Source organism: Tursiops truncatus, chromosome 11 (genome assembly GCF_011762595.2).
Source record: "Tursiops truncatus isolate mTurTru1 chromosome 11, mTurTru1.mat.Y, whole genome shotgun sequence".
NCBI classification, from domain to species: Eukaryota; Metazoa; Chordata; class Mammalia; order Artiodactyla; family Delphinidae; genus Tursiops; species Tursiops truncatus.
The window spans coordinates 85,371,328-85,398,941 of NC_047044.1; the positions used below are offsets into that span (position 1 = coordinate 85,371,328).

Below are 27,614 nucleotides of genomic sequence, written 5' to 3' on the forward strand. Positions count from 1 at the left end.
GAGATCAGCTTGGAGCTTTGTGACCACCTAGGGGGGTGGGATAGGGAGGGTGGGAGGGAGACGCAAGAGGGAGGAGATATGGAGATATATGTATATGTATAGCTGATTCACTTTGTTATACAGCAGAAACTCGCACACCATTGTAAAGCAATTGTACTCCAATAAAGATGTTACAAAACAAAAGAAAAAATAAGAAAAAAAAATGAGACAAGGCAGGGAAAGCTGTTGGCACACTGCCTGCCATGTGACAAATGGCCAATAAATGTTAGTTATTATTTTATTATTAACTAAAAAAAAAAAGAGAGAGAGGAATAAAGCAGGTGACTTTTATAACTTCTAGCTTTTTCATATTGTATCTTATTTACAGAGAGGAAAAGTGGCCCCAAAAGTCTGTCAATATAATATAAATGTAGCAGAACAAGGTGTAACAATCGTTAGGTCATGTACATTCCAGGGATAGGAATAGGGTTTGGGGAGGCTGCCTGGCACGTTTATGTTGCACAAAGCTCTTCCTCCCACAGAGCCTTCTCTTAGCCCTATGCTGTTAAAGCCCTATGAGATTTGTATCATTAAATACATGTTACACAAGTGGCTATTTAAGGTTACACAACCAGAAGAGAGAGTAGAGGGTATGTGGAATACTTATTGACCTCTTATGAATAAAAGCTCCTATGAATTAAAAAAAAAAAGCTATGCCTTTTTGCTGAGGTGTCAAAAACATCTCTTTACATTATCTTTACATATAAATGTTGGCATATTTTATCTACTGGACTAAGAATTAAAATAATGTCTAATGATCATACTGAAAACCTTACAAGTAGTTTTGAAAACATTAGCTCAATGAGAGAGACACGGAAAATATATACTGGCTTTAACTTATCGATCTCTTCCCTCCCTTTTCTCTCTTCATTTGTTTTCACTTCTTTTGCTGGTTTCATTGCCAGGATGAGGCTAACCCACCTATTATCAGAATTACCATTTCAATTCAATAGAAAATAGTTTAAAGTATTATCTGATTCAATCTAACATTGAGTTCTATACAATGGTGGAATCCAGGGCCCAATATAGAATATAAAGATCCATAATAAATGAACAGGGAATGAGGTGGGAGGAAGAGAGATTGAGTGGGTAATGTTTTCCATTTCCTTTATAATATTTATATTAGGCCTACGTCTAATTTCCATTTATTGAGACTCTGATTAATCTCTTGTTTCGGTATGTCAGTTGCAGCGTTTCTATTCCAGCCCTAGTCAGATTGCTCTTTGTAACACAGAACACAGCATTTTATAAGTTTTTCCTGTACAATGGAAATAGCAAAACAATTAATAATTATTGGGAACTGAATGATGAAGTTCTTGACTTAAGAGTGCTTTTCACTTTAGAAAGGCAAAGAACTCCTAACACACGTAGCACAGCTTTCTAAGATAGTCATATCACAGTTCTAAGCAGGGGATAAAAAATCATAAAACTTTGTGCTGGGCTTCCCACTTTGTCAAATATGCATCCTTGTAATATTTGTACATGTTCAACTCTTAAGTCTGGAAAAGGGATTGGTGGAGACTTAAATGGCTCATAGGAGTCCTTTAGAAAAAAACGTCAGAAGCCTGGATTTAGAAGATATTTGGCTCATAGAAGAACTCAGTGAATGTTTTATGAAGGGCGTCAATGTATCCAGTCATGAATTCCATAAGGAATCATTGGGCCTTTACAGTGTACTTAGCATTACTGTATTCCTGTTGCTGGAAAATTTAGACAGACTCTCTTTTCACGGACTTAGAGTCTAGTGAGAGTAAATGGACTATGAACATGAGAACAAATAAGCAAATAAGATCATTTCAGATAGCACGAAGTGTGAGGAGGAAAACAAAGCAAGACAATGCGCTAGAGAACAGCTCCAGGGCTGGGGGTGGGATCAGGAAGGGAAGGTCTCTCCAAAGAGGTGTATTTAAGAATTGACTCCTAAATGACGAGCAGTAGCCTGGTGTCTGAGACCTCTGGGAAACATTTCAGGCAGAGTCAGTGGCAGAAACAAAGTATGTTTCCAATGTTACTGACCCAGGTCCTTGGAATCTTTAATTAATAGAAATTGAGGGCTTCCCTGGTGGCGCAGTGGTTGAGAGTCCGCCTGCCGATGCAGGGGACGCGGGTTCGTGCCCCGGTCCGGGAAGATCCCGCATGCCGCGGAGAGGCTGGGCCCGTGAGCCATGGCCGCTGAGCCTCCGCGTCTGGAGCCTGTGCTCCGCAACGGGAGAGGCCACAACAGTGAGAGGACCGCGTACCACAAAAAAAAAAAAAAAAAGAAATTGATAAGAAGCCAGAGGAGAAATTTAGGCAAGGTTTTACTGGGACTCCTGCTGCAGCACAAGGGAGTGAAAATAAGTAACAGGTGCGCTTGCTCACTTCCCAAGGAAGTGACAAGCCGATTCCTTAAATGGGATGAGGGTGAGGGAGGATCAGTGGGCTGGGGAGAAGGCGTGGCTTACGTGGTCTGCCCACCCACTTGGTGGTGCTGTGCGCAGGGGTCATGCGCAGTATCCTGCTTTTGCTCCCGGCACCTCAGACATGGCAGTTGGTTTGTGGCCTTTTTGTATCTTATTATAATCACCCAAGCTGCGCATGCGTGCAGTTATTTTTAGTCCCTTGTAGTTTCTTTGTACTCTCTAGCTTGGGGGATTCATTGGTTCAGGTGCAAGCACTGCAGTAAAGGTCCTAGGTCCCGGGTCCCAGCTTATCTCACCAAGGACAGGAAGACCAACATAGTTGCAGCAGGGTGAAGGAGCAGGAAGGGAATTTCAAATAAGGTCAGAGGAGGCAGGGTCTAGACTCCAGACTTTACATCATATAAGGCTTTGTAATTCATCAGAGTCTGAATTTATTATAAGTGCAATAGGAAGGCATTGATAGTTCTAAACAGGGAAGTTATATATACTTTTAAAAGAATATATGAATGAATGAATGGATAGATGGATGAATGAATGAGGCTCTTTCCAATGAGGTCAGCTGAGAGGAAGCGGAGAACAGAAATTAGTAAAAACATACCCTGCTTCAAACCCTTAAAATGTATGTTGCCCACAGAAATTTCTCAGACGCCGACTGGCATATTTCTTTATATCAAGCTGGGAGCATCTCGCTGGAAATATCTCCTGGTGCTAACTTACTTTCTGAAACTTATCACACAAGCGCTTTATGAGTCTTTTTAGAAAAGATAATATGGAAATAACAAATTTATAACATAACATTAAAAGTATTACCTTTCACAAGAGAGTGGGAAGGAAAAATTCATATTGCTGTAAATATTTTGCAAGTATTTTGGGAACACGTTGGCATTCATAAAATATAAAAGAGCAGCCCAGGCTGGTTAGATTCTGCATTCATGTAGTTGTTGCTTCAAATAAAGGGGGAAAAGGAAGAAGTGTCTGATTGGGATGTGACAAGTTGTTAACAAATGGATACCTCGGAAGAAGCTATCAAAGGAGTATTTACTACCTCTGTGGAATTTACTCCCTCAAGGGATTAACTCTCATGATTTCTTTCTTTATTTTTTGTAAAGATAATGGGAGTCATTACAGAATTAAATTTTAGTGCCTGTTTTAACCTTTGATGTTTATGATGCACGCAAACTTTTAAGCTTGCTTCAAACCTTTGAAAATCATCCAGGGGGAGAAAAATACATCCTGTTACATGGAGGGGGGTAAATCTAACTGATATTTAATCTTTTCTATTCCTTTCAAAATCCCTGTAAATTAGGTATCATTTCTATTTTCCGAAGAAGAAACTGAGTCTCAAAGGGGTTTAAATGACTCATCTAAGCTTACTAGCTGGTAATTGACAAAAGCATCATTTGAACCCAGATCTCTGATTCCAAGGCTGGGATCATTGATTGCTCCCCAACAATTTGATCTTTGGTGCTATTTAAAAAGAGGCAAGGATGTGCACATGCTAGCTGATTTGAGAAACTGCATTCTTATATGCATATATATATGAAGTTTTATAGTTTTGTTTTATTTATTTATTTTTGGCTGCATTGGGTCTTAGTTGCTGCGCACTGGCTCTCTTGCGTCGAGTGGGTCTACTCTTCGTTGCCGTGCGCGGGCTTCTCAATGCGGTGGCTTCTCCCGTTGCAGAGCACGGGCTCTAGGCACGCGGACTTCAGTAGCTGTGGCACACGAGCTCAGTAGTTGTGGCTCACGGGGTCAGTAGTTGTGGCTCATGGGCTCTAGAGCGCAGGCTCAGCAGCTGTGGCGCATGGGCTTAGTTGCTCAGCAGCATGTGAGATCTTCCCGGACCAGGGCTCAAACCCATGTCCCCTGCCTTGGCAGGTGGATTCTCAACCACTGCGCCAGTGGTTGAGAAGCGTTGACCAGTGGCTTCTCAGGGTTGAGAAGCCCTGAGAAACTGCATTCCTGACTTCAGCATGTTAAACACTCTATTACTGTCATTATGGTCTTATCACCTAGTTACTAGTTATTTTTTTGAGGTAGCAGAGGTTATCTTTCTAGAGATGGTTATCACCAGTGAGTTGAGACTTGAGATAATTCTAGAAAGTGTTCCTGCCTGAACTTCTCTCTGCTTCTGGCATGTGTGACACATCAGCATGACAAGTTTTAAAGATTTCTTTTTCAGAAGATAAGACGGAATAGTGCCTAAGAATAGTGCCTGGGAAATGGGGAAGAAAGAGTGTGTTGGAAAATGGACAGATGTCCCTTAGCTCTCCTTTGAGTTTAAGGCTGGCCTTAATGAATTTTTTAAATTTCTCAGAAGAGTTTATCATTGGGTCATAGACAATTCAGATACTCTAAGACATGCCATATTTCTAATTTAGGAAGAAAAATTACACTTATTCCTATTTCCATGAAATCTATAGATTTAATATCCCAGACTCTGAGACCAGATAGTCGACAGTAGTTCGGATACAAATCCCAATAAGCTAACTAGAGGCAAACTTCTGCAAAGGCCTTGACTTAGCATACAAGAGAGCTAATCTCAACCCTGGTATAAGCACATATGAAATTTAAGGTAGAAAGTTAAGTTCAAAAATAATTGCTTGTCTGGCAACACAACGCAGTAGATAAGAAAAAGAAAGAAAGAAAGAAAACCCTGTGTCTGATCCTGGTCGTGCCAGAAATTGCAGCTTAATTTCTGACCAGGTGTTTAACGTCTCTGAAAGCATATCTGCATGAATATAATCAGAACCTTGCATCGTTTCCCTTCCCGTCCTAATAGTGTGAGTTGTTATACCTTCTGTAACATTCTTCCGAAACGTAACAGGATACACAAGGAGTAGCGTTTATTCTCTTAGTGATCACCTGGGTTGATTGAGATCTTTGGTTTAAGAACTTGGGGAGAATCTTTTAATATTTTTTTCTCACTCCTTTTTAGGATTATCTGGGAGCTTGCATTGTTCTCACTGCATCAATTGCATCCATTAGTGGGTCTTCCAATTCTGGATTGGTGGGCTTAGGTCTTCTGTATGCACTTACGGTACGTATGGATGAAAGTCTCTTTTTGCGCAGTGCTGGAGGTACTTTCTGTATGTGGTTATTATCAACTCTTATTCGTGGATGGTAGAGAGGAGTTAGAAGTTCATAACGAGATGACAGCCTGCAAATAATAGTAGATTTGGGCCCAAACCCAGCATTTTAGGATGGCATGGATTCATTTCTGATATTGCGAGCCAATTTTTAGAAAGTCCTCAAACCCTCTGGTCAGAGTTCTCCCAAGGCTGTTTGGAATTCTTGTCCTGAGTTGCTCACCACACATTTAGGGACACTAACTTGAATATGACTATAAATGAGGTAAATGGAAACAGAGATACAACTATCCACTGTGCAGGGAAGTCAGGACAGTTCACAGAACAGTGACATTTGAGGACCCTTGAAGAAGAGCAGACACTTTCTTTGCCAACTTTATCCCATGACATCCTCTCTGGTCTCTGATATCCTGCAGCATTTATGAATTGTACCTATATGAACTGTCCAAGTCATCCTATCCCCTAATATCCAGTGCTTACAAAAATTATGACTTCATTTTATATGTGTTCATTGTTTTTGTCACCTGACACAGATAACCAATTATTTGAATTGGGTTGTGAGGAACTTGGCCGATGTGGAGGTCCAGATGGGGGCAGTGAAGAAAGTGAACAGTTTCTTAACTATGGAGTCTGAGAACTATGAAGGCACCATCGGTATTGTTCTGAATATCATTTTATTTCACTTAGTTATTTTTAAAAAAAGATTAGTTGTGTGTCAGGCACACTGTCATTTTTGCTTTTGTTTTCCACTTCAATGGCCAGAGAATCCCCTCTCATCTTGACTTTGCTTGATAAAGGTACACCTGAACCTGAAAAAGATGTGATTATTTAGGCCTGAAAAGTCTTGGATACAACGAGAGTCCAAATTGATATTATTTAGTAATACTTAAAGAGAATGATATATATGGACTTTATTAATTACCAACCTAAATTATGAACTATTCTATTCTCTTTCTCCAGACCGTATTAACTTAGATGGCAAGAAACTTGGATTTTAAATTCTAACTGAGATTCTTAGCCTTGCTAGAATAAAACTGGCAGAAAATTCAATACTGAGGACAGACTAATCTTCCTTAAATGTAAATCTCATGCTTCAAATGCATTCTTTTGCCTAAATCCTTCAATAGCTCTCGAGGTCTTCAAGGACAAACTCCAGGTAACTTAGCTCAGTCTGCTAGACCCTTTGTTAGTCAACCCTTACCCACCTTCCTACTCTCATTTCTCATCATCCCACCTATACACCTTTTACTCGGGCCATACCAACATGCTATGCTTTCTTTATATCTTTGTTCTTCTCCCTCTATAAATTTGAAACAACTTTCCCTACCTCTTATCCTTTAAGATTCATCTCAGGCACCGTCTCCACTTGAAACCCTCCTGGAACTCTTGGGTTACCACCATCTCTGCTCCCAGAACACCTCGGATTGGCCTCCATCACGTGACTCTCCATGCAGTCCTGTAGGGTCTAACTCACTTGCATGCGTCCCTCGGGCACAATGAGCACCTTGAGGCATGTCTTCCATCTCCATATTCCCAGCATCCTGCACAACACCTTTCACATTTGAAGCATTCAAATATTTGATGACCAACTGAGTGAACAAATGAATCCATTCACAGATGAACCACTACGAATAGAATTGAGTGATGGAATGCTGGGAGATAGGATGCCCATTAATGCTCCAAAACAGACACACAAAAGCTATTTTTAAAGTTCTTAATCAAGAGGCTTTTACTCTAAATGAAATTTTAATTTAAAAAACTCAGAACTTGGTTCAGTACTACTTTCAATTTAGAAAAAAATTATGTGTGTATGTATAAATGTATATAAGTATGTGTGTGTTTCTTTCTACCTCTCTCTCTCTGTCTCTGTCTCTGTCTCTTTCTCTCTTCCCTTACCCCATCTCCACCCCCCAGATCCTTCTCAAGTTCCAGAACACTGGCCTCAGGAAGGGGAGATCAAGATTCATGATCTGTGTGTCAGATATGAAAATAATCTGAAGCCTGTTCTTAAACACGTCAAGGCTTACATCAAACCTGGGCAAAAGGTATGGAATTCACTGCCATTTGATTTATTTCATACAAACCCTCAGATGGAACCACTCCATTACCACCTGAGCTCTTTAGACATCCCAGCCAACCACAGCCTCACTGGGCTCCCATTATATTCCCTACACTTTATAGGTCAGACCATTTGCACAAAAGAGAAAAGGGAGAGAGTGGATCCAGATAAAATACACATTCTCTAAGTTGTATTGCGATTCATTCGTCTCCCATGAAGATCAAGAATGTGAACAATAGGCATGTTTTTCAAAATTTCTAGCTTTTGGCTCATGACCATTCCAGATATCCCCTTGAGAACGTTTGTGTTTGTACTAGCTCTAGTCCCAAAATGATTTATTTTAGTTATTGTAAAAAGAGCAAGTATGCAGAAAAATGAACTCATTTTACATTTTGTTATAAAATCATCACTTCTAAGATAAAGTGGAACACTTGTTTGCTAGGTCAACAGTATACTAGATGCAAACATGAAGCCACAAAGGTAAAACAACACACCCACATAGAAATCAAAAGAGTTAGAGTGGAATCATTGAAGATTTGTTGAAGACCCCATGTTTTTAGCTTAATAATGATAATTCCTAAGGGAGATCTGAGAAGAAAATGATTATTTTAATGTAACTGTTTACATAGAGTTGCAGTTTCATCATGGTGTCTTACGTAAGGTAAAAATACTTCTGCCTATTTTCTATCTTTTGTCTGAGTCCTCTTCTCTCTGAGTGACAGTTGATTTCTTAGGTGGGCATATGTGGTCGCACTGGCAGTGGAAAGTCATCGTTATCTCTGGCTTTCTTCAGAATGGTTGATATATTTGATGGTGAGTTACTAACTAAACTTTTTCATTAGCTGTGTGATGCTCTTCCTTAAAAAAAAAAAAATGCAACATCGACTTACCTAATCCTGCAGAAGTAAAAAGTAAATATTTATAAGTACTGTGTGTCCTGAAACCCATGATTTGAGACAGGTATCCCAGATAAGCAGTCTAGGAGTAAAGAAAAAACATAGAATTGGGGAAATAAAATTATTAGTCCTAAACTCAGCTCTAGATATTATTATTAGACCATTCTATTCAATTGGTAAAATGAAAACAAGGCCATCCATTTTGAATAGCAACAGATAGAGGTGGCATTTCAAGAGGAAGGAAGAGAGGAAAAGACTGTCTCGCTTCCTGCAAACTAAATATATATATATATATATATATATATATATATATATATTTCCATCAAAGGAATAAAAAGAAGATAAGTAATCTGCATTTTAATTTTCGTGCATGACTCTTACCATCATCTTCTTAATAACATGGTTTAATGATGTTGAGCATTTTGTTAGGAGGCAACCATTGCTGTAAAGTGCCAAGCACACGTTGACAATATACAAAAATAATTATTCATCCACAAAATTATTAATAATATTGAACATGGAAGTCATCTAATCTTTGCTTTAGAAAAAATATGTCATTATTTAGTCTGTCAAGTGGCCTATAGATAGGCCCACACATATGCCATCTTGAATGAAAGGAGATCCATCAGCTCAGGAAGTACTTAACTATTATTATCTGTAATGATTGTGATAATGGTGATAGTACCTCACATTTTTATCGCCTTTGACAGTTTATATTATTTAATTTAATCTACACAACAGCTCTGTGAGATAAAGAGGTCAGTTTATGAACAACAGAGTTGAACTGTGGTCATTGCAGGTTCTTTGGGGTTTAGATTCAGTGACGGGGTAAGTATCTGCCTCTAGGTGAGCAGCTTGCTCTTTCCATGGCTGGTAATAAGACACAGATACTTTAAGGATTTTCTGTGGGATTTGCATTATAAGCCAATTACATGATCCAAAGACAATTGATTGAAACTTTTCATTAAAAAACTGTGGTTGTGATGAAACATATTAGATTAGCCATATTCTCATGAGTCCAGAAACATCATTTCAGGCCCCATGAGGACTATGATGACTGTTTTTAATACCGTTATAGGTGACTGAGATTTTAATAGATAATATATTATTCTTGAAAGAAAGTTTAAGCTAACATCTTGCCTGCTTTTGGGTCTAAATCCAGCTGGAAAAGGGACTCCAGTTGCCATTCTTCTCTGGGCATTCTCATCTCATAGAGCAATATTGTCTTTGCACAAAGCGATATGATAAAATAAATCTATCAGGGAAAGGCAAGGACGTCAAGATTGTGCAAGTCTATGTACAGTGTGGAAAAATTCACTAAAATGTGATACCTATGTCATAGAATTTACTTTCTTACTTGTAATGCACTGTACTGTTCAATCAATAAACGAGTGAATAAGACAGACAGAAATGCCCATCTTCAACGATCTTGTATTCTAGTTGGGGGAGAGAGACAATAAAAAAGATCAGTAAATGTATATAGAATGTCCTGTGAAGGAAGATAAAGCCAAGAATAGGATAAAGGAATATTGGAAGGAAGAGGACCACTGAGGGAAAAAAGTACTTTTGGTTTGTATGAACCACATAAACTGCATAAAAAGTGGAAATCCCTTTAGGAGAAAATACATAAGAGCAGATATCACCGAAACGTATATTTTTCGTAGAGACATATCATGATGTTTTTAATACTTAAATGGAAAGCTTCCTCTTCTGAATTTCAGTTCTGAACTAGGAAAGTACTTCCAATCTGTAAACAGATATTACTTTACTCGTGATTTGACTACATGCCGCCATTTTTGTTTTTCTTTAACAGGAAAGATTGTCATTGATGGGATAGACATTTCAAAACTGCCGCTGCACACACTGCGTTCTAGACTTTCAATCATTCTGCAGGATCCAATACTATTCAGCGGTTCTATTCGGTAGGTGACGTATTCATTCATCAGAAACCCATGTGCCTCAGGACTTACCCTTCGGCTCACAGGAGGGTTTTACTCAGAATTGCTTTTCAGGTAGGTGTGAAAGTTTGTCACCAAGATGATGAGGTCAAATGTTCTGTCCCACAGTTTGGATTGGGGCACCTAGAGTGGCTAAATCAACCTATAGAAGCCCATCCTTTGTGCCGCCAGAAGTTCATCTCTTCTATCCGACCCTACAAACGTCCCTTTTTCCTCTGTACTTGGGGACAGTGATTCCTGGCAGACATTTCTGAGGTGTCCACCCTACAGACACCCTGCCTATCTCTGTGTGTCTGGTCTGGCCTCAGCAGATACTGAGTTTGGTTAATACCTTGAGTCCCTCCCATCACCCACAACTTCTCCTTCTGCCGAAATTGCTCTGAAGAAGCTGCTGCAGCCTTCTCCATGCCTGGTTTGCGGTTTCTCATGAAAAAAAAAAAAAGAATGGAGGTACTACTCTTTGCTAGGTCCTTTAAATATTGATATATCATCTCATCAAGTCCTCAGAGCACTGCTCTAGTGTTCACATTATTGCCCCCATTTTACAGATGAGGATTTTGAACCTCAGAGAAGCTGTAGCTTGGCCAAGTTCATATACTTAGTAAGTGGTAGCACTGCCATTGCAAATAAAGTGTGTCCAGCTGCAAGGCCCACTGTGTCATCATCCACCAGATCAGCGCTCTCATTCCACCCACCCTCTGTTCTCTCTTGCTCCCCTCCTCTATCTACTTAACTGCAAAGTATTTGCCACCTTCTACTAAATATTCCTTGTCTTGAAGAGAAGATGTATGTAAGATTGCTCCATATTCAATTGTAAAATTACTTTAATTAAAAGTTCTGGGCGTATCAGATTATTTAGCAATATTATAGTAAATCTATATCTCTGATTATATTTATTATGAATATTGTTATTGTGGTTGGTGCAGCATAGCTCATCTGAAATAGCATTGCACGTTCCCATATAGATTTATGTATTTAATGTCAGTTCTGTAGGAATACTTTGCTAGACACTCTTCAAGTTATATTATACATAATATGAAAGTAGATGTATCCAATTTAATGAATTGTATCAAATCTTATCATGGATTTAAACTTACTAATGATATCATCGAAAACCATTGCCCATAACATTCAGGTCATTCATTCACCCATCAAGCATGAATTGAATGCCTGTTCTATCCTAAGCACTGTTGTAGATCCTGGGCATACAGCAGTAACCAAAACAAATAGGATTTACATTTTAAGGAAAGAACAGCAGTAAGCAAATGTACATTAAAAATCATTTTTAAAATTTATCCACTAATTAACTGATTTTTTTTCCTACAGATTTAACTTAGATCCGGAGTGCAAATGCACGGATGACAGACTTTGGGAAGCTCTAGAAATTGCTCAGTTGAAGAATATGGTCAAATCCCTACCAGGAGGTCTAGGTATATTTTCTAAATGATACATTTATTTTTTACATATGCAATGAATTCTACATATCTACATTTTTTGCTGGACTCACATAATTCTAGTGTTAAATCTCCTTATGTTTAAAATAATCTCTAAAGGTCATTAGGACAACTTCAAAATCTAGTGTTTTTGCAGGGGGTGCAAGAGGATGAAACCTTATAACCTTCTGTTCTAGGCGAGCAGGCCAAAATATTCCAATTAATACATTTATCTCTTTAATCTTTCCACCATTGATGGATATAGATCAGTTTAATTAGAATGTTTCCTTGTGGTCATTCTGCTCACATGATTTACATGAATGCCTAACCCTCAGTAGGTAGATAAGCGGACTGAAAAGGCTGTTAGGTCCAAAGAGTACTTGGTACCATTTAGAAGCAGGTATTTTCTCCACAGTAGCAGCCATTTTCTTTGCTGCCAGGAGGGCATATTCCTTTTACTTACATAACATAATTTTTTGGAAGACATTATTTTCTATTACCTAGCTGCAGGATCAGTTTGGGTACTTGTGTAAGATATGAAACATGTACTCAAACGATCCCTGAGTTAAATTCAGTCCCAGATGTAGTATAATTTCTGGCAAATAACCGATGATAAAAACAAAAGAGCAATGTGAATAACGAAAGAACAACATGATTAATGAAACAAGAGAGAGTTCATGATATAGTCTTTATTCATAAAAGCGAACGTCTGTAGTTTTGGACTTCTGTTTCCTTAAAACCCGAACACATTTAAGAAAGCGTTGGAAAGGTAGTGGTTGGTTGGGATTCTAATTTTAGTACATAATGTGTAGTTGCCAAATTGATTGTGTTGTTTGGCATCTAGTTTGTTTTTTTTTTTTAATTAACCCACAAAATAAAATGATGTTTGTTTGTTAGTTTATTTGGGAAAGGAGACTCAAAAACAATACCTTTTATGATGATAATTTAGTCCCGAGGAAAAGGCATCCCACAAACGAAATTGGGGCAGCGTGTCTTTAAGGATAGTTTTACTGACTTTGCCTGTGTCACCGTGGAAGTAATTGCAGAGGTCTGGGTGAACTTTCCCATAATAATTTTTGATGTCTGCTCTGGAAAGCCCAGCAAATGTACTTGAAAAATTGAAAAGTCTACTTGCGATAATGCTTACAGACCTTTTTTCCTTGGTATTTAGAGACTCTGCCCTCCCCCCGTTAATAATTGGAAAGGCAGACAATTACATCTTTATAGTTCTCTTCACTAACATGAGACCTGCATGTACCTGTTTTGAATCATGGGCATAGTATTTGGGGGTATGGTACAGTGTAAGCAACAGGGAATTGCATTTACACTATGTAATTGAATACCGTTTATGCTCATTGTCTTAATAAAGATTACATCAGTGGTTTGATAATGATCTGGTTCATGCCAACTCTAGTGAAGAACATTCATCATGTCCTGCTTCCTTTTTATTTATTATATACATTAAAATTTGGAGAATAGATGCATAGCCTCCAGGCGTGAGAAATTATAAGAATTTGATACAGTGAGGCAATAATCAATAGAAATTTCCTCTCAGAGCCCTACTAAAAGGTGTTTGAATCCTAATAATATAGATTATTTTGGAAATAGAACTTAAGCTAAACTCACAGTAGTACTTTATAAAATGTGGTTGAAACCAAAAAAAAAAGAAAGTATAATGAGGACATAACTCATTTATCCATGCAATAAAGTTTCATTCAGCTACTATGTCAGATACCAAGTGGTAAGTACTGGGGTTACATTGATAAACAAAAACAAACCCAGTCCTTACCCACTAGGAGCTTAAAGGCCAGGGGGATGATATAATGGAAGGAGAACAGGTATTGGAGTTGAGAATATTCTGTTTCTTATCAAGCTCTACTACCAGTTAACTAGGTGATCTTGGGCAAGCCACATCATCTCCCTGGGCCTTGGATAATTATATTAAATAATTAAATAATCTCCAAGGTCTTCCAGTCTTTAAAATGTTTAACAGTATTTTATATCCTACTATAAGGAGGGAATTTACCACCTGTTTTCAAACACAGGGTGACCCAGGATCATCTTAATTTTCCCCAGTTAAAGTTCCTCTTTGCTTTTCCAATGTGAAATCCTTGCACCAGTACAAAGTGATATGCAGCATGTTCTTGTAGGACATAATGTGTTTTCCACTACTTTGCCCAAGGAAAACGTTCGTATCATTTCTTTAATGAAGTCCTTGCTTCTTTTTTTGATTTAGATGCAGTTGTCACTGAAGGTGGGGAGAATTTTAGCGTTGGACAGAGACAGCTGTTCTGCCTTGCCAGGGCCTTTGTCCGCAAGAGCAGTATTCTCATCATGGACGAAGCGACAGCTTCCATCGACATGGCCACAGTGAGTGCATTATCTAAGCTTCTTTAAATTGATGAGATGAAGAAATGCATGTGAAAATTACAATTTATTTTTCCTGATTGGATTCTGAATGCTCAGTACTATTGTTTTGAGTATCTTCTCAGCCACCTCCTTGATCAACCAATGATACAGCACAACAGAATTTCACTAAAGGAGACTTGACTCTTCTTTTAAAGGACCTCCTATTGCCAATAAACATCATATAAATTTGTCATCACTTTTTTTCTAGTTTTATTTTATTTTACTTTATTTTTCCATTCTACCTCTTTTTAATTGAATAATAGTTGATTTACAGTGTGTGTTAGTTTCAAGTGTACATTAAAGTGACTCAGTTATACATACACATATATCTATTCCTTTCAGTACCATCACTTTTTGATAAATCCTCAAAACAGTAAAATTCCAGGGCTCAGTTGATGAGAGTACTGTACTGTATTCAAGTATTCAAGTGTTGTGTCGTGGAAGTTCTAAGATGAAGTATGCAAATCTCTATTTAATAGAATCTATTGATAATCGAAACCAATCATTTTCTAATGCAATTTGAAGATGGAGTCATTATAATTAATGCTGGCTAGAATTAATAATGGCCTTCTCAATGTATTCATGGTAACGAGGCAGAAACTTTGCCTTTTGAAAGAAATCATTTAAAAGTGTCAAATAGGGGGAGGGATAAATTAGGAGTTTGGGATTAACATATACACACTACTGTATATAAAATAGATAATCAACAAGGACCTACTGTAGAGCACAGGAAACTCTATTCAATATTCTGTAATAACCTATATGGGAAAAGAATCTGAAAAAGAATGGATATATGTATATGTATAACTGAATCACTTAGCTGTACACCTGAAACTAACACAACATTATAAATCAACTATACTCCAATATAAAAGAAAAATTAAATTTAAAAAAAGTGTCAAATATGTCCAAGAAGGATCTGTCTGGAAGGCTGTGATTGAGTGGGGAAAATATCACATTGAACTGCTATCAATTAATGTTGTTCTTATAAAAGTTAACTTGATATTAAAAGTTTGGTATCAGAAAGGACAAAAATAAAAATCTTATTTCTTTTCTTACTGTACACTTTAGATTGAATAAAACTACCCAAAAAGGTGAAACAGCTTCAAGATTATTAAGAGCCATATATATGGAGGTGCTAATTTGACATCATTTACTTGTATTAAGTAAGACTAATCAGTTAAAGTACCTATTCAAAGTTTATATATCCTTCTCCGAGTTAAGATAATTTAAAGCAATGAAGTAGTTTCTAATGAAGCCATTTCACTAAGTAAACATAACTACATCAAAATTAGTATTAATTACTAAGTTCTTACAATATTGTGGCTTATTGTAAGGATAGTACTGCCTCAGTAAAGATGAGAGAGAGAGAAAGAGGGAGAATAAGAATGAATTAATTGGTAATAAACCATGTGATTGGAAGAAATAGCTCCTTCACTTTAAGACTTAGGTAATCGAGCATTTTTTCTAGGATAGAGGTAGAATTCTTACCCAGGACAGCTTTTAAAATATAATGATAACAATGGTTTGTGGTGGGAGTAAAAATAGTTCCTGCCTGGAATGTACTTTTATGGGTCAAAATCCAAATTTTTAGCATGTACTTTATTTTTTCCTTTTCTGACACAAAACTTAACACTATTTTAGGGTTTTATTAGTTTTGAATACATCCTTTTTATGGCATAACTCAAGTGAGCATTTCCACACCCATTTGGTTTCATTTTCCTTATTCAGTTTCCTGGCAATAAATCTATCAGTCATTCCTAGTTGATAAGCTGAGTTTTATTTGCATTTTGAAGACACTACAGAAGCCAGCCAGAGCTTGCTGCTGGGCACTGCTCCCTGTTAGGCCTTCTGCAGAAGACTTAGCAGTGAGAGTTCTCGGAAGAGATTGGGCATGTTGAAGCCTTGTTCTTAGGGACGCAATATCAATATTATGGCAAGAGAAAGTAGTCCAGAGAAAATTCAGACTCTATTTATTTTTTGGCAGGAAAACATTTTGCAGAAAGTGGTAATGACAGCTTTTGCAGACCGCACCGTTGTTACAATAGCTGTAAGTATGGGCGACAGAGTTGATTTACTGCTCTTTGGTTTTTCTTCCAAGATTCAATATTCTTTATTTTTGAGCAATTAAAATATGCTGAATCATGTATTTCTCTGCTAATATTTCTGTATCTGTACAAAAAAAAGAAACAACAACAAAAAAAGAACAGCTATGGTTTGAAAGCCTTTACACTGTTTTTTTCCAAGCCGTCTGCCCTACCTTCCTCTGCCAGGTTACAATGAAAGAACATTCTCAGTCTCGGGATTCCAGCAGGTCGTGGCCTGTACTTTTTCACCAGATACAGATGGCAGTTCATATGGGATTATTCTTTCTTTTAATAATCGAATTGTCTGATGATCAGTTTCAGAAGCAAAATTCATTGGTTTGACTCCCTAGTCTGCTACTATTTGCACTTAACTTCTATGTTCCTATTTACTTAGCTGTTTGCAAAGAGACAATGAGACAGCTGTTCTGCCTTGCCAGGGCCTTCGTCCTCAAGAGAAGATAATCAAATTGAAAAAAATGCTTAAATCTTTGTAATGCCCATTATAGCTTACTTCAAAGAGGCCATGGTTTTGTCTCTTCCTCTTTGCAGATGGATGGATTCTTATTGACATTTAGGCTTACATTTAACAGAACTACTTTTTAAATGAACTGCTTAAGACATTTTTCCCTCTTGCTGATTCTTTTCTCTTCTTTCCCTTTTTCTTTTCTCTCCAGCACCGTGTCTCTTCAATCTTGGATGCAGGCATTGTTTTAGTCTTATCTGAGGGTATATTAGTGGAGTGTGATACTGTTCCCAACTTGCTCGCTGTCAAGAATGGCCTCTTTACCACTTTGGTGATGACCAACAAGTAGACATCCTGAGCTACTCTGCCAAGTAGTCCATTCTCTGGTAGTTATCTTAGCAACCTCCCCCCAGTAAGGCCCAGCGAAGGCAGAGATTAGAGGGGAGGGAGGTGTTGAGGGAACCAACTACAGGGTATTATTATACAAATCAGTTCAACCGGGGTGCCACCGTGCTCAGTACAAATGAGGCACTTGAATGTTTTCAAATGTACACGTGCACGAGAGAGAGAGTCGGGAAACCTGGACCCAGATTTACCTCTATCTTAAGGAACACTTTCGCTCTTCCTTGAGGATGTTCTGTAAGCGTCCTTAAAGTACCGTACACGTGATGCTCCTTACCTGTCCTGAAGAATGCATCGTTTAACTTAATAATTACTTAAGTTTAACAGTTGAGTCATAGGAGTTATGTATGGAGTGCTTGCTTGCGCTTCCAGTTTTGTGAATGATGCATGGGAGAAAGGGTACCCTTTGAAGTGCAGCTTTTTCAGGGTGGCTGGAAATGATTCCCCATCAGGGCCCACCTTCTGTAAACTGGGCCTAAGTAAAAAGAAATCCACTTTCTCTCACTTTCCCAGTGAACTCTGTGATTCTTTCTGCCCTGGAGTCGCTTGATTAACTCATTCACACTAAAGTGTGAATGACTTAATGGGTGAGAGAATTGGCTAACTTGAAAAATGTTTCTATAATATTTCCCAGAATTTTCTCACTGAAGAGATGGGGAGGAAGACCTTCCTGCTCCCCTGAAAAAGGCAGGTTAAAAGGGGAAAAACAGACCTTTGTTTACTCAAAGAACTAGTTTTCTTTACTCTGCATGAAGCATGGTATTGTTGGGTGCTCCCATTTAGTCAACACCTGAAAGATACTTGAGCATAATTTGTATTTTTTCATCAAAAAAATATGTTCTCTTACCTGATTTCTGTTCTCCTACATTCACTGTTACTTTTCTGTGTACTTGACTATCTTTTACCCATTCTTCCTTTCAAGACCACCAGTGTGGAGGTGGCCACCAGAATACCTAGAGTTCTCTCCCCTGGACACACAGAAAGCTGTAGAGGAGAAGAGATTACTGTGGGATCAACTCTTTTTACCAGGCTTATAGGAAGGAGAACTCCACCAATTTGTGGTAGACCCCTTGTACAGCAACCCTCAGCTCTGTTAAGAGTAACTATTTTTCCTTCCCTGATAAAAGCTGTTCTGTTACTTTTGGTAACTGCCGCTGAAAATTGTGGAATAACTTTTAAGATAACTTTCTCAGGCTTCGAAAAAGCAGCGCTCATACCCCAAAATAGTGCATGGCATTTTTTTAAGGAAGGTGATCTATTCTTCGCTCTTGATGAAATTAATTTCTCTGGAGCATTTTGAAAATTTCATCATTGCTATGACAATTGATACCGTACTTCGTCAAGTGAAAAATACTTTGGAGTAATAGAATAAACACTTGATATATTTATTTCTATAGGCCAAGTGTTTCAATATTTTTAAAAGTAAACATTATTTTAGAATATCAAGGCAATGTTTATAATATTCTGTTTATGGATTTAGAAGCCAGGTTTTTTTTTAATATCTATGATATGGTTATTGAAGAACTAATTTTTTTGAAGGGAATGCATAGCAGCTATTAAATAGCTCATTATGTTTATTTTTTTTCTAAATGCATGGGAATGCAAGTGGCTCTGGTCCATTCTCAAAGATAGGTAAACATTATCCTTCAAAGTGTGATAATTCCTAAATGTATACCATTCATTACCTGTATTTAGTGAATGATGTAGGTTTGTCTATGGATGTTGAAAATAGTGGTGAATGTTCTAAGCTGTCATCTTTATCACATTCCATATTCATGTTGCTTTTCCCCTCTAGTTGTGAGTGCCAGCCAGGATTGCTCGCTTTTCTGAAAGCGTGAGCATTGAGACTACCCCATCTGCATGGCTCAGGGCAAGTGATAAGCCTTTGCTTCTGGGGATGGCGTTAGGCTGGACTTTGGATTGTTAGGAGAAGACGCTTTGGAAGACTGTGTACCAGCTAGAGAAATGATATGTCTAGGTTCGGCAGTCCCATCTTCATACTGATGTTTTGACCTGTTCAGTCCAGGTCCAATATGATGGGCCCTGGCCACATGTGGCTCCGAGCACTTGAAATGTGGCTGGTCCTATTGAGAGGTGTTGTAAGTGTGAAATACATCCTGGATTTCAAAGACTTGATACTAATAAAAGAAAGTAAAAGATCTCATTAATAATTTTTATATTGGTTACATGTTGAAATAACATTTGGGGTATATTGGTAAAATACATTACTAAAATAAATTCCACCTGCTTATTTGTGCTTGTAAAATGTGGCTCCTAAGAGATTTAAAATTACACGTGCCTCACATTTGTGACTCACATTATATTTCCGTGGGACAGCACTTATCTTAGCAAGAGTAGTGAAAAGGTCCACGGCAAAGACTTTTCCCTTGTAAATCCTAACGATAAAAAAATTATAGCAGCTGACATTTATTATTTGCTCATATGTATCAGACAAAGTCCTGAATTTTTTTCTACATGGATTATCTCATTTGATCCTCACCACCGTTCTCCAAGGCAGGTACTATGACGACCACCATTTCACTGATGTGAAACGTGAAGCATACAAAAGTTGTTTGTTGCTCGAGGTTGCACAACCAAAACATGAGTCCATTGTAACTTCAGAGCCTTCATTCTTTTTTTTTTTTTTTTTTTTTTTTTTTTTTTGCGGTACGTGGGCCTCTCGCTGTTGTGGCTTCTCCCGTTGCGGAGCACAGGCTCCGGACGCGCAGGCTCAGCGGCCATGGCTCACGGGCCCAACCGCTCCGCAGCATGTGGGATCTTCCCGGACCGGGGCACGAACCCGTGTCCCCTGCATCGGCAGGCGGACTCTCAACCACTGCGCCACCAGGGAAGCCCCAGAGCCTGCATTCTTAACCATGATGCTAAGAATGACAGGTGAACAATCCTCTAAGTACCAGATCCTCCCAACAAAATGGTGGAAATAGCTCACACTTTGAAGTTAATAAGTCTGGTGTGGTTGCTGGTTCCGCTACTTATTATCTGTGTGATACGCTTTTGCTTTACCTCTATGAACCCCAGCGTTCTCGCCTATAAAGTGGAGAGAGATAACACCCACATTCGAGGAATGTTCTGATGATTAACAAGTATTTGTGTGGAGTACCTAATGTATGATATATGCTCAGTAGGTGGTAGCTTTTATAATGATGAATTACTAACACCAAAGCTTCTCTCCAGATGGTACCATGTGGGAAGAGAGAATGAATGAGTGGCAGTGATGTCTAAAGGCAGAGAGACAGCATGCCTACCTAAAGTCCTGGATAATTCATTTTAACACTGCATGCCAGAATGGACTTCCCCTCATGGTCTTACTAGAATTGAACCACCTTCCAGAGTTCTTCAAATTGTGTGTCAGCCCACGGAATTATTGACTCTACTCAAGAGATAATTTTAGTGTAGATTAAACTATAACCCAACTGGTTCACGATGACTCTTCTTATTTAATTACTTAACAAACACTTGTTAGCCTACTCACGTTTCCATGAAAATGATGAAACTACTATATTAGCTACACCCAATTTAATACAGCCTATATAAGACCATACTGGCTGGTGTTTAAAAGTATGTAAATCAATCATACTTTAAATAAGAAAGAAAAAGAGGGGCTGCGCTTCTTGCACCTCCTGGCTTCCCAAGATAAAGAAATGTCCTTGAATCATCAGTGAAATATGCATTTTCCCTTGCTTTGGCTGGTGTCCTGAAATTTATAACGAATACGTTTATTCTTTTTTCACTCACAGCATCGGGTTCACACTATTCTGACGGCAGACCTAGTTATTGTGATGAAGCGAGGAAATATTTTAGAATATGACACTCCAGAAAGCCTCTTGGCCCAGGAAGATGGAGTATTTGCTTCTTTTGTTCGCGCAGACATGTGAAGGAATGTCTTAAAACCATACGTGTATTTAAAATAATGCTGTCATAACATACTTAAAGGATCATCAGCTTGGCCTTTGGAAAGTGGCATCTTAAACTTTTATATGCTTTTGTGAAGCTTACTTGTTACGTTGTGGAATTTTGTAGTTAGTAACGATATCACTTTACCAGTGAACATTGTGTTTTCTATGTTGACATTTATTCTTCCTGGTTTTTTGTTTTGTTTTGCTTTCCAAGCTATTACTGCTTAATATGTTTATTACTGATGCTTTTTTCTAAAGATTCAGCCACATCACCTTTAAGAATAACAGGTTGTATTAAAACATGTACTTTAAGTGGTAAATCAACTGCTATGTTTAAGTCTGGTAAATATCTCTCAGGCATAGAAGTTATAATGAGTGTTCAGTATTATTGTACTCTGATTTATAAGAATATATTTTCCTTTTTGTTGGTGTCTCCAGATGTTATTGGAAGAAAATAAGAGGTAGACAGCTTTTCTACTCAGTTAGAAAGTGAAACACTCAAATTCATTATCTGGGGTCTGAGAATATTTTCCATTTCATTAACATTAGTAATCCTGATGCTTCTTTTAGCAGTCTCTTTTTTTCATCTAAATTGTTTCCTGTCACCGAGAAATCATCACATTTATAATAATGCTGTAAAGCCAAAACCTGCACTAGAAAGATCATGAAAAGAGTTTGAAAATTTGACAAATTATACCCAAGGTTCCATTTTTCCCTGTCTAGTAAGAGGAGAGTTCTTAAAATATCAGGCATATTGTGCCCTTTCCATACTGAAGTTCAAAGAGTAATTAGGCTCAACCTTTCAGTGGCAGGTCAGCTACAGCTTTTTATGGTTTATTTAATCATTAGATGTGATTATGATCCTCAAGCCCTAAAATTCCACATTATTCAAGATTAGGGAGCACAGGCAAGTGGCCTTATTTTCACAGGATATATGTATACATACATACATACATACATACATAGACATCTGTAGGTGTACATATATATGTAAAACAAGTATCTGTTTCTAGGTGGAAGAGTGTACTTCTTTTAGACATTTATGCCCAATGGTGTCACACATGTATACATTTGCTCCTGCTCTAATTTTAATGTACATGTGAAAAGTGTATCAAAAATGTTATTCTAATTTTAATGTGCATGTTCACAGTGCATTAAAATGTATGACGTATTAGTATTATGCTTGCTTAAATGTAAATTAATAGATTCAAAAAATATCAAAAGTTACCTTCACTGTCATGCTAGCAGCCAAAGCTTTCTACTGCAATTCTGTACCTGTTTGTATACATATCATTGATTTTCATGTGAGGATCCATGGGCATTGTAAGATTGTGAAGAATTATGATTGACGAAAAAAGAGAATATATGCTCCGTCCCTATAGTTCTGTGTTCAATTTATTGTATTGTGTATTCATGCTTGCCTGATGTTTACCTAAAATAAGTTTCACGAGGATGGACAAAAATGTTCTATGTTATTTAGCTCAAATTGTCACCTTTTGTTGTATATATAAAACTTCATTGGGAGAAAAATCCTCTTATTGTTTCCTAAAAGCTAAACAGAACAGAATCAGTAACTATTGATTTGATCTTGAAAATATTTTCTAAACATTCCGCCAATCTCCTCTAAGTATTTCTGGCATTCAGATACTTTGTAAGGCTGAATTTACATGATGCTTGTTACCAAGTTATACCTCAATCTCACAGAGAAACTGGGATTTATCCACTGACGTAATCCCTCACAATATTTGTAAATTCTACTGCTATCCAGGCAACGTCAGTAGAAGCATATCTAATAACACTAAACAGAAAGTCACGTTTACCATTTTTACACCCAAGTGGTCACTGGTTTCCTTATAACTTTTAGTCACTTGAGTGTTTGTTTACAAAACTAAATTGAAAAGTCAAGGATGATTTTTTAAATTGTTTCATCATTTATTGTGTTATATGTATGATCTATTGAATATAGAAATGACTCATCCTGAAATAATATTTTACTAAATAAGTACATATATATAGAAGAAGACCAGCCTCTACCTAATCAAATTTCACATTCACAAATGTTACACTTAATTAACCAAATCGATTTTACCAATTTTAATTCCTTAATATTTGTTAAAAGCAGTAAATACATAAATCTTTATGTGAAAATAGATTCTTGATATTGTTGAGAGAGAAAAAATACTTCTCTTAAAGGATTGTGCATCCTCTACTTTTATGCTACTCCCCACAATCAATATAAAAGTCAACTTCGCTCTAGACTAGAGAAGAGAAGACCGTCCTAAGTAACTGATACTTGAGGTCTGGGACCAAGTCTTGTTTGTCTTTGTACCCTTGCCATAAAATACAAGTGCCTGGACCACAGCAGGCCCTAATAAGTATCGTTGATTGATCCACTGATTAATTTCACCATGTGCCTATAACTCTTCACTTTCTGTGTTGTGTTTACTGTGAAAATATATTGCTTTGGTATTATATAATAAATTACTCTTTTTGTTTGCTTAATTAAGAAGGATGATTATTCTTTCACTTATAATACCATTGGGGATCAATCACGACTGATCAATAGATGTAAATTAACACAAGTGGACAAGACAGTACCTGATCGTGCTTTGACAATTTTGTTTCACATCTGCCACAGTCATGCACTTTATTAGCTTTATATGTAGGCTCTAGGGAAGTTTCCATCAAGTGGAACAACTATATCAGTAAGTTTTGTTACGTCTCTAATGAAATAGCTGGATGTCTGGACTTTTCCCCAAGGTTTATTGATCAGTTCTTATGATTGCCTTCCAATATATCTTTTATGACATTTTGTACTACATTCTTTGGAGTTCTGTGACTTATACTACTATAATAATTCCCTTATTAATCCATTATGCAAAGTTAAATGCAATCTTCTAATCTTAGCCTTTTAGAACAAGAAACAGTAGCCAAGAGGCTGTATCCTGTAACTTGTTTAATTTTTTCTTTAGTAACTATACGTCATTTACAAGATTTGCTCAAGCATAAGTAAGATTCACCTAGCCCAAACTCTCCAGTGAAAGGGCTTATCTCTGTATTTCTAGCAAATGCTTTCAGATGAGATTCATAATTAGCCAAGTTTGGGAATCGCTGATCTACCTCAGTCATCACTCTCATTTCTTTTTATTGTGCATAACATGGAGCTATAACACGCTGGAGGTGATTTCCACACGCTTCCTATCTTTGCTGCCATTAACCTATCCTGGATAGGTTATGACAACCTATCGGTGTCATTGAATGAACTGCCTTCGTTCCGTCATGAAGGAAACATAGTGAAATGAACTGAATCTTAGCTGAGAATATATAAACAAGGACTCTGAACGTGATTTTCTTTTGTGGTTTAATCAGCAATATGTGATCTAAGGGGTTTTAAAAAGATGTAAAGCTTTTTTTACCCACATCTGAATTCCCTGTTGAATCATTTGCACATTATTCTGCTGAGTTTGAAGTCATATTTCCAAAATGTTTATAGTGTGTAAATGTGATCATTGTGGGTAGGTTTCACTAACGATATTTCACGATATGGAAGGAAGACAAATTACCTGTGATGATTACTCCCCTTGCCACCTTCACATTTTTCCCGTAGGTATCATCGTCGCTGACATATGAAAGCTGATATAGTCATTCTACATATCTACTACATGGTATTTAAATTATTTCTTTTTCTAGGGACTATAGCTAATTTCCCTTGTCATTCACACTGTGGTCACCAGTGCCCTATTTCTAAATTGACAAAGATCAAGGGAGCCATACCTGGCTAAATAAGTTAATTGGCTCAAAGAAGAAAGCCTGTGATTTTAGTGCCGCCAACCATCAGAGACCATCTCCAAATGTATACTGCATATTAATGGCAAAGAGCTTTGTTTTCAGACAATTATTTTTTATCACTTAATCTGCCCTTCGCGTAAGTAACTTGTTCATATAACAGCAACACTGGCCAATGCTGCTTCATTTCCATTTTTCTCTTAGGGCTACGGTATGTGCTATTTATTCACGTTATCAGTTTTTATTAAGTGAAAGACAGTTGACCTTTAATATTATCAGGGCTAAGTGGATTTAGGCCAACTCTTCCATATCTAGGTATTTGCACTTTGACTCATAGTAGTTGGAACTTTGTTCCAACACTAGTTAAGAGCAATTTAAAAAAGTCCTAATCTCTTTCTTTCAGAGACCCAAAATGTTCATCAACCCTTTGAAAGCAGGCATAAACAGAATCCTCCAGTGAAGTTTACTCTTAACCCTCTTTCACAGGTTACAATCTATCTCCCAACCTCTCAATATGCGTGGCCCCCCCCACATACATATCCTAGATAGAGTCACTTCTATCTTAACTTGCTGCCCTAAGGAAGTGCATAGTTGCTGTGAATTTTTACAGCACACATTAACACAATGCATAGATAAGTCAAATACAAGTGCTTAGAATGGATGGCAGAAAGAGATGCTTATAATCATAATATTCTTAGTGTTTCTTCCAGACAGAAAAAATCCCCTTAGGAAGAAATTTCACTTCTTGATAAATCATAAAATGTATTTCCACACTTGGTCTTAGCCAGAAGGCTGAGAAATGCTAATAAAATGTATTTCCAGTGATAGGAAGTTCAACCCACCTTTTCTACCAGTTTTTAAGATAACAGTAGCAACACATTGCTGGGTTATGGTGGGCAGGTTCTTTTTAGTTCAACAAAGGAATGATAATAATTGTTATGGGGACTTCCCTGGTGGTCTAGTGGTTAAGACTCTGGGCTTCCACTGCAGGGGGCATGAGTTTGATCCCTGGTCAGGGAAGTAAGATCCTGCATGCCATGCGTTACAGTCAAAAATTTTTTTAAATAAATAAATTAATTAACAATACTAATAATAATTGTCATGAAAGCTAGTAACCAGGCATTTTTGAAAGATGGTTGTCTCCCTACTAAGGAAGTTTGCATGAAAATAAACTTTGGTTACTTCGTCTTGATTGATAATTTGTTGTATCTGCTAAGTGTCACCTTTGAGTAACAGAGTGTGATTCAGGGAGATTATTTGCCAGAGTCGTACAAAGCTTTCTAGTATATTAAAATTAGTATAAAATCTTCTGAAATAACTATCTTTATTGTATTTATTTTACAGATGAGAAAACAGAGGCTAGGATTTAAATGAATTACCCCAAAATCATGGATTTAATCATTGATCTCTGTCCGACTCCAGAAATGGCACTGTTTTTTTGTTTGTTTTTGGTTTTTTTGCGGTACGCGGGCCTCGCACTGTTGTGGCCTCTCCCGTTGCGGAGCACAGGCTCCAGACGCGCAGGCTCAGCGGCCATGGCTCACGGGCCCAGCCGCTCCGCGGCATGTGGGATCTTCCTGGACCGGGGTACGAACCCGTGTCCCCTGCATCGGCAGGCGGACTCTCAACCACTGCACCACCAGGCAAACCCCAGAGATGGCACTTTTAAACACCAGAGAATGGAAGTAGAAAGATGGGGGTGGTATCGAATGGAGATTTGTGCATTGGAATCTAGGAAATGCAGAATTATTGGGTGTCAGGAAGAGTGAGGACTGGGCCAGTTCTAAAGACCGTCCACTCTCTGATACTGTCTCTCTGTCTCAAGCTTCTCAGCTTCCTCTTCCCTTCTGAGCTGCCATTTCCATCCCTCTGTCCACTCCTTCCTCATCTTGTGTGTGGCCTTTCTGACCATTCCTATCTTAGATGACATCTTGGAGCCCCTGGGCCCACAACTCACTATCTTCACTTCTCAGATTGTCTGTTTCCAAGTACCCAGCAAGGAATCTACTTTGTCCAGCTGATCTTTTGATCTTTTGTGTGACTGGACAAATTTGCATCACTTCACTTTGGGTCAAGAATCAATCTCTGGCCTAAAAAGCTGTGGCCAGAAGGTCTGAGCCAATTGGAAGTCATGTCTTCTGCTGAGGTGAATTTCACACAGTCTGGAGAGTGACCTGAAAGCAAGAATACAAACCCCACTCACAACCAGTAGTTCCAGGGAAAGAGCGATGAAACTGGGCTGGCTACTGATTATTTTCAGAAGATAAAGGAAAATTGGAAGGAGGGAGAACCATTCTTCAATCACATGAGCACTCAAGTGAGGTAGCTGACTAAACTCTCGTGCATTCTTCACATGTTCGCATACCCTACCTTTGCTCCAGAGAGAAGCAAAGTCCAAAGAAGGATATAATTTGCTTTTAAAATAAGAAAACAAGACAAAATCTCCTGCCATAAGTAACTTCCAAATATTGACTTTTTAAGCCCAAGTTTTATTTCCCTGTGGCAATGACTGCATAACACACAGCCTGTGAGACATTTCCTCACAGCCACCCATTCAAAATGAGCAGTGACACTCACCTAGAGCTGCACCATCCTTCTCATTTCAGGATCCCCAGCACATATGACAATCACAAGCATACTTTAGATAGAAGCACCCATTTCTCCCAGTGATCTA

At 37.9% G+C, this 27,614-nt stretch overlaps 1 protein-coding gene across 8 annotated transcripts in view; it reads left to right on the forward strand.

Annotated features, from left to right (window-relative positions):
- The window catches only part of ABCC9 (ATP binding cassette subfamily C member 9), a 153,296-nt gene extending 129,633 nt beyond the window's left edge, over positions 1 to 23,663 (forward strand). For 6 of the 8 annotated variants that reach the window (XM_073788973.1, XM_073788974.1, XM_073788970.1 and 3 more), the window contains 9 exons: positions 5,380 to 5,481; positions 6,064 to 6,184; positions 7,445 to 7,575; positions 8,324 to 8,402; positions 10,299 to 10,407; positions 11,770 to 11,873; positions 14,113 to 14,246; positions 16,273 to 16,335; positions 20,996 to 23,663. In XM_073788973.1, coding sequence (XP_073645074.1) covers positions 5,380 to 5,481; positions 6,064 to 6,184; positions 7,445 to 7,575; positions 8,324 to 8,402; positions 10,299 to 10,407; positions 11,770 to 11,873; positions 14,113 to 14,246; positions 16,273 to 16,335; positions 20,996 to 21,133 — 981 coding nt within the window. In that variant the 3' untranslated portion in view covers positions 21,134 to 23,663. The remainder of the gene's footprint in view (positions 1 to 5,379; positions 5,482 to 6,063; positions 6,185 to 7,444; positions 7,576 to 8,323; positions 8,403 to 10,298; positions 10,408 to 11,769; positions 11,874 to 14,112; positions 14,247 to 16,272; positions 16,336 to 20,995) is intronic. The other 2 variants (XM_073788975.1, XM_073788976.1) reach the window with 2 other exon arrangements.
- Positions 23,664 to 27,614: the final 3,951 nt, after the last annotated feature.